The sequence below is a fragment of the Helianthus annuus genome, chromosome 8 (assembly GCF_002127325.2).
Source record: "Helianthus annuus cultivar XRQ/B chromosome 8, HanXRQr2.0-SUNRISE, whole genome shotgun sequence".
Taxonomy (NCBI): Eukaryota; Viridiplantae; Streptophyta; class Magnoliopsida; order Asterales; family Asteraceae; genus Helianthus; species Helianthus annuus.
The window spans coordinates 69542418-69549785 of NC_035440.2; the positions used below are offsets into that span (position 1 = coordinate 69542418).

General features: G+C 40.8%; 1 protein-coding gene across 1 annotated transcript; it reads right to left on the minus strand.

Moving 5' to 3' along the window:
• Nucleotides 1-470: 470 nt before the first annotated feature.
• Nucleotides 471-4946, minus strand: LOC118480983. The gene is made up of 4 exons (XM_035976026.1): nucleotides 3110-4946; nucleotides 2545-2743; nucleotides 1798-2427; nucleotides 471-1071 (listed from the first exon to the last, which is right to left on the minus strand). Exons 1-4 carry the CDS (start codon nucleotides 4944-4946, stop codon nucleotides 471-473), a joined length of 3267 nt encoding a protein of 1088 aa, XP_035831919.1.
• Nucleotides 4947-7368: the final 2422 nt, after the last annotated feature.

Consider the following 7368-nt stretch of genomic DNA (forward strand, 5'->3'; position numbering starts at 1 on the left):
CAGATTTATCACAATTTACACAAGGAATCGAGATTGGGTTTTACCCCCTTTTCAACAATTCACAAATTCAGCAAATTAAACTTACCACTTTAATAATTAGGGTTAGATTTTCGCAAAGAAGGGCTCATGCATCGAATTTTCCTTGAGATTTTAGCTTCAATTCTTGATTTCTTGAGTTTAGGGTTATTCACCCTCTCCCTGCCCTTGTTCGATCGATCCCAACACCAGACATGGTGTTTTTCTTTTCCTTTACTAATTAAATCCCTATTTGTTTAATATTTGCACTTTAGTCCTCCTATTTTGATAATATGTTTTAAGTTAGACTTTATCACTTAATTAGCTACCATTTAGTCATGTTTCATTAACCAAGTTACATTCTTTATTTATTTTGTATATTTATTTTCTTGCTAACATTTTTGGGGCGTTACAAGTCTACCCCCCTTAAAGGAGGTTTCGTCCCCGAAACCTGATCATAATTTAAATATTGACATACCGAAAAGAAAAGGATAGTGCCTCCTCATCTCGTCTTCTGCTTCCCACGTAAGATCCGAACCCTTCCGGTGCTGCCATTGTACCAACACTTGTTTAACAGCTTTGTTGCGGAGATTCTTCACCTTGAAATCCTTAATGGCTATGGGCCTTTCGACATAATTTAACCCTTCGTCCAACTCAATATCATCAAGAGGTACTAGTGCTGTCTCATCCGCAAGGCACTTTCTCAATTGTGACACGTGGAAGGTATGGTGAATCCCGTCTAAAGCAGGCGGTAATTCTAGTCGATACGCAACCCTTCCAACCCGAGCTAAGATTTTAAACGGCCCGATGTAACGAGGACCTAACTTTCCCCGTTTGCGAAAACGGATTATACCCTTCCATGGGGACACCTTTAGCAAGACAAAATCTCCAACTTGGAACTCGATAGGACGCCTTCTCTTGTCTGCATAAGCTTTTTGCCGATCTTGAGCTGCTTTCAACCTTGTTCTAACCATTTCGATCTTTTCATTCGTTACTGCTATTAAATCACTTGGTGCAAACTCCCTTTGTCCCACTTCGCCCCAACATACGGGAGTCCTACATTTTCTCCCGTATAATAGTTCGTAAGGTGCCATTTGAATACCACTATGGTAACTGTTATTATAAGAAAATTCGACCAGTGGCAATTGGTCGTCCCAACTTCCCCCAAAATCTAAGGCACACGCCCTCAACATATCAACGAGCGTTTGAATGGTTCTTTCTGACTGGCCGTCAGTTTGAGGGTGGTAGGCGGTACTTATGTGCAACTTCGTACCCACACTCTCGTGAAACTTCCGCCAGTAACGAGAAGTAAATCTAGTGTCCCGATCCGAGACAATCGACACGGGCACTCCATGACGGGATATGATCTCGTTTATATAAATTTCTGCCATTTTCTCGGAAGAGTAAGCTTCTTTGATGGGTAAAAAGTGAGCACTTTTTGTAAGTCGGTCTACGATTACCCATATGGTATCGTGCCCTTTCTTTGTTTTAGGAAGTTTGGTTATCAAATCCATCGTTAGTTCCTCCCACTTCCATACCGGTATCTCCAAAGGTTGTAATTTCCCATACGGCTTTTGATGTTCTACTTTCACTTGGGAGCATGTTAAGCATTTTGCGACGTATTTAACTATGTCACGCTTCATACCCGGCCACCAATAATTGGCTTTCAAGTCCCGATACATCTTTGTAGCCCCGGGATGGACCGAATATCGAGACTTATGTGCCTCGTCGAGCAAGGCAGCTTTGACTTCGCAGAATCGCGGAATCCAAATTCGGCCGAACCGCGTCTTAAGCCCGGTCGAATTTTCTTCTAGATTATCGATCACACCTTTTAGTCGTTCCCTCTTCAGGTCTTTCGCTCCGAGCGACTTTATCTGGGATTCGCGTATCGCCTCGAGTAATCGTGGCGTAACTATCATCTTCATGGATTTCACTCTTATGGGAGGTGGATACTCTTTACGGCTTAATGCATCGGCTACTACATTTGCCTTCCCCGGATGGTAGAGGATATCACAATCATAATCTTTGATAAGTTCCAACCACCTCCGCTGCCTCATATTTAGGTCTCTCTGTTCAAAGAAATATTTAAGGCTTTTGTGGTCCGAGTAAATGGTGCATTTTGCCCCATATAGATAATGCCTCCAAATCTTTAATGCAAACACTACCGCCGCTAATTCCAAGTCATGTGTGGGGTAGTTCACCTCATGAGGCTTCAATTGTCGCGAAGCATAAGCGATAACTCTCCCTTTTTGCATTAGAACACAACCCAATCCCTGGTGTGAAGCGTCTGAATAGACCACCAGGTCTTCGGTTCCGTCTGGTAATGTTAAGATCGGGGGACTTGATAGTTTCTCTTTTAACATTCGAAAAGCCTCCTCCTGTTCTTTTTCCCATACAAACTTCTCTTTCTTTCTTGTCAATTTTGTTAAGGGTAAGGCTATCTTGGAAAAATCTTGTATGAACCTTCTGTAATATCCCGCAAGACCCAGAAAACTTCTTATCTCTGTTGGGTTTTTCGGAGAAACCCACTTCATTACAGCATCAATCTTTGAAGGATCAACCAAAACACCCTCCGAATTTATTACGTGCCCCAGAAACTGCACTTCCCTAAGCCAAAAGGCGCATTTTGAAAATTTTGCGTAGAGCTTCTCCTTACGGAGAACTTCAAGTACTTCACGCAAGTGTACTGCATGTTCATCCTTGCTTCGTGAATAGACCAGAATATCATCTATGAATACAATCACAGACCTATCCAACATGGGTCGGCATACACGGTTCATAAGGTCCATAAATGCCGCCGGCGCATTTGTTAACCCGAAAGACATTACTAAAAACTCATAATGTCCGTAACGGGTTCTAAATGCGGTCTTTGGAATGTCTTCTTCTCGTACTCTAACCTGATGGTACCCCGATCGCATATCTATCTTGGAGAACCAACTCGCCCCTTGTAACTGATCAAAAAGGTCGTCAATTCTAGGTAAAGGGTAGCGGTTCTTTATGGTTAGCTTATTTAACTCCCTATAGTCGATGCACATGCGCATCGACCCGTCTTTCTTCTTAACAAATAAGACGGGCGCTCCCCAAGGCGACACACTTGGGCGTATAAAGCCTTTGTCTAGGAGGTCTTGTATTTGTGTCATTAATTCCCGCATTTCCGTGGGAGCTAATCTATAGGGAGCCTTCGCGACCGGTTTCGCACCCGGATTCAATTCGATATTGAATTCCACTTCTCGCTCAGGAGGGAGTCCCGGCAATTCCTCCGGGAATACATCCGGAAATTCGTTCACGACTTCAACATCTTCAAGCTTTGGGAAGCTTTGTTGAGTATTTACTACGTAAGCTAAGTATGCTCTACTCCCATTGAGCACGTACTTAGTGGCTTGAACGAGAGTACATAGCTTCGCTTCCATCTTTCTTTCGCCTTGTACATTTAATCGTCTTCCACTTGGGGCTCGGAGATGTATGGTTTTGGTTTCACAATTTATCTCTGCGTGGTTTTGGGACATCCAATCCATACCCACTATTACCTTAAATTCTCCCAAGATCATGGGTATAAGATCGATAGCAAACTCCTCATCCTCAATGGTTAATTTACAATTTTTACATATTTCATGCAACAAATAATTTTTACTATCGGCTATCTCTACTTCTAAGGGCATCGACATCCGTTCAATCTTAAAGGAAGGGTGTTGTACGATTTCACTAGAGATAAATGACATAGTGGCCCCGGTATCAAACAATACATAAACCGGCATTGAGTTTATTAAAAAGATACCTGAAACCACATTCGGCTGGGATTTGGCTTCTTCCGATGTGATTTGAAACATTCTCCCCTTCGCCTTAGAACTCTCTTGTTTCTTATCTTCTTTCTTTGTTTCTTGCTGAAGCTTCGGGCATTCCGACTTGATATGCCCCCTTTCAAAACAGTTGAAACAAGTCTTTGGGTTGTTCGGGCATTGATAAGATGAATGCCCCTCCTTCCCGCATTTGAAGCACCCCTTTTTGCCTAGCAAACATTCTCCGGTATGGAGCTTCCCACACGTCTTACAAGGTGTAATTCCACCTTTCGACTTGCCCTTCCTTCCTTGATCCTGAAACTTCCCCTTTTTAGATGGGCTGAAACTTGCACCCTTTTCACTCGGTCTCTTTTCACCTCGCTCTTCTTGTCTTTTAATCTCGATCTCCCTATCTCGTGCTAAATCGATGAGCTCCTCAAGAGTTTCACATTTTGAGGGAGTGATGAACTCTCTAATTTCTGCCTTTAACACGCCATAAAAACGACTTATCTTCATCCTCTCGGTTGTTACCAATTCTCCACAGAACTTCATCTTATCCATAAAATTGTTTGCTATTTCATTCACTGATTCGTTTTTCTGCTGGAGGCGTAAGAAATCCTCCTGAATCTTGTCGATAGCCGACTGAGGGCAATGATATCTCATGAAGGGCCCCTTAAACTCCTGCCAAGTCATAACTTGCAGTCTGTCTTCGCCTACCTCCTTGCTGTGAGCATCCCACCAATCCTTCGCCTGATGGGTTAGTAAACCGGTAGCGAACATCACTTGATCCTCCTTATCACACCTACTTCGTATAAAGACCGCCTCTATGTTCGAGATCCATCTTTGACATTCAACAGGATCTATTTTACCGTCATACATCATCGGATGGCATGCCATAAAATCCTTATAAGTGCACCTTCGTTCCTTACCTCTACCCTTGGATCCTTCGATTAATTCCTTCAACTCTTCGAACCTACTGGTCATCATAGCATCCACAACCCCCAGAACTCGGCTTTCTACTTCTTGAGCCAACCGTGGAAGATTGGCTTGTATAACCCCTTCCGCTACTTCTGTAACTCTGTTCTCGAATGCTTCTTGTCTAGCCACATCATTGTTATCGTCATTTTCATCGTTAATATTTCTTGCATCAGCCATCTACACAATGTTAATATTTCGTTTAATACAATTTAATCATCATTCAGCATATCATTAATCATTAATCATCATTCACTTAATCATCATTCACTTAATCCATTTCATATCGTTTGCTTCGTTTTCTTTTGATTCTTACGAATCCATTCTCGTTGTGTTCGCTATTAGTGATTACATACACTTGTTAAACCTTATATAGGCACAACGTAGCCAAGAAATAAGCCTTCGAACAAACCGGTAACACAAAACATGAAAAACAAAACAATTCAGCGCTTCAACATTAGATGAGCCGTCGGCGACGGCTATGTTGCCCGTCGGCGACGGGCTCGTATAATGGCCGTCGGACATGTTCACCCGTCGGCAGGGTGTTAAGGCGTCGGATGAGGGTGCGGCGTCGGCGACGGGTGTCTGGCCGTCGGCGACGGCCAGCCGTTTGCCTATCCGCTGCAGCTTCCTTTTTAATGTTTTAATTCTTTCTCGATTTCGTTTTTCCAGCCATATGGTACCTGGAATTCATTGTTTTGCCACCCATACTAATTACTTCACATCCTTAACTAAATTTTTATATCTCGAACTCATTACATATACTAGCATTTATCGGAATCATACATTATTACCTCATTGGAGATTTTGGAGCGAGCACACTTTCGAACGAGCCATGGGTTTGAGTTCAAGCATTGCGTTGAAAGCTCGAATCTCTCAAACCTTGGCTCTGATACCAACTTGTTAGGACCGCTTTCTTTAAAATACTAGTTTACATGCTAAGCAAGATCTTTCGGACATTAAAATACAACTTTGACGCTTAATAGAAAATTTTTACAAAATTTGGGCATGACCCGTTTGTAAAACGAGCATACCCCCTGTTTTGACATAACTTACAACGTTTACAATACGACCCATTTTACATAAAACCATCCCAACAAAAACGACAAGTTTTCAATTCTAAAACATTTCAGCAAAGTTTAACAAGTAACAAACACGACCCAAAAGTATGCATATAAGTTGCGGAAGCGCTTGGTATCATAAGGCTTGAACATGTGCTCGTCCCATATCTCCGAATCGCCTATAGAGGTGCTTTACCTACACTAACATTCACAATTTAAAAAGTTAGTTATCTTCATAGAAAATCATAATCTTTCGTTTTAGCTTTATCCATATAAAACCTTCTTACTCTTAAGCATACAACAACCCAATAATTGGGTTAGGCATAACCACTCTCGTAGAGAGTTTGACATACACATTCGACCCGTGTAATTGGGTTTAGCATAAACACTCTCGTAGAGAGTTAAGCATACCGTTCGACCCGTGGAATCGGGTTTAGCATAAACACTCTCGTAGAGAGTTAAGCGTACACATTCAACCCGTGAAATTGGGTTTAGCATAAACACTCTCGTAGAGAGTTAAGCATACACCTTCAACCCGTGAAATTGGGTTTAGCATAACTCAACATTACTTTCGTTAACATACCCAAATCCACAAGGGATTTGTCGCTTACTTACTACATTGTCACGTTCGTTATACAAGGATAGCTTTACATTAAATTTAATATAAATGGGAAATATAATAAAGATTCGTATAAAACGAAACATACCTCGATCTCGTGCTCCTTCCGCTTGCTTAGTGCTTGTGCCTTCTTCTTTCACGCCTACATTAGAACATTCATTCTTTCACTTAGTTTATCAATTCTTTCTACTATTTTCATATACATTCATCTTTTATGCATTTCATCAAACACTTGGTAGGCATCATATTTAAGGTTCAAGGTACAAGTCTATTAAGCATGTTCCTATTAGCTTATCACCACACAAAATCACCTTCCTCTAAATTCACATAATTCCCATTCTAAATTCAGTTTATCTAGCATTCAAGCATCACAACAATTTCACATATCAACTAAAACATGATCATATTCCTTATGAACCTCCTATTAGTAACATAATCTTTACAAAGTGGGTTTTCACTACATTTTTCATACAATCCTAAATTCAAGCATGATTCTTGTTCTAAAAGCAAGTTTTAACTCAGATTTATCACAATTTACACAAGGAATCGAGATTGGGTTTTACCCCCTTTTCAACAATTCACAAATTCAGCAAATTAAACTTACCACTTCAATAATTAGGGTTAGATTTTCGCAAAGAAGGGCTCATGCATCGAATTTTCCTTGAGATTTTAGCTTCAATTCTTGATTTCTTGAGTTTAGGGTTATTCACCCTCTCCCTGCCCTTGTTCGATCGATCCCAACACCAGACATGGTGTTTTTCTTTTCCTTTACTAATTAAATCCCTATTTGTTTAATATTTGCACTTTAGTCCTCCTATTTTGATAATATGTTTTAAGTTAGACTTTATCACTTAATTAGCTACCATTTAGTCATGTTTCATTAACCAAGTTACATTCTTTATTTATTTTGTATATTTATTTT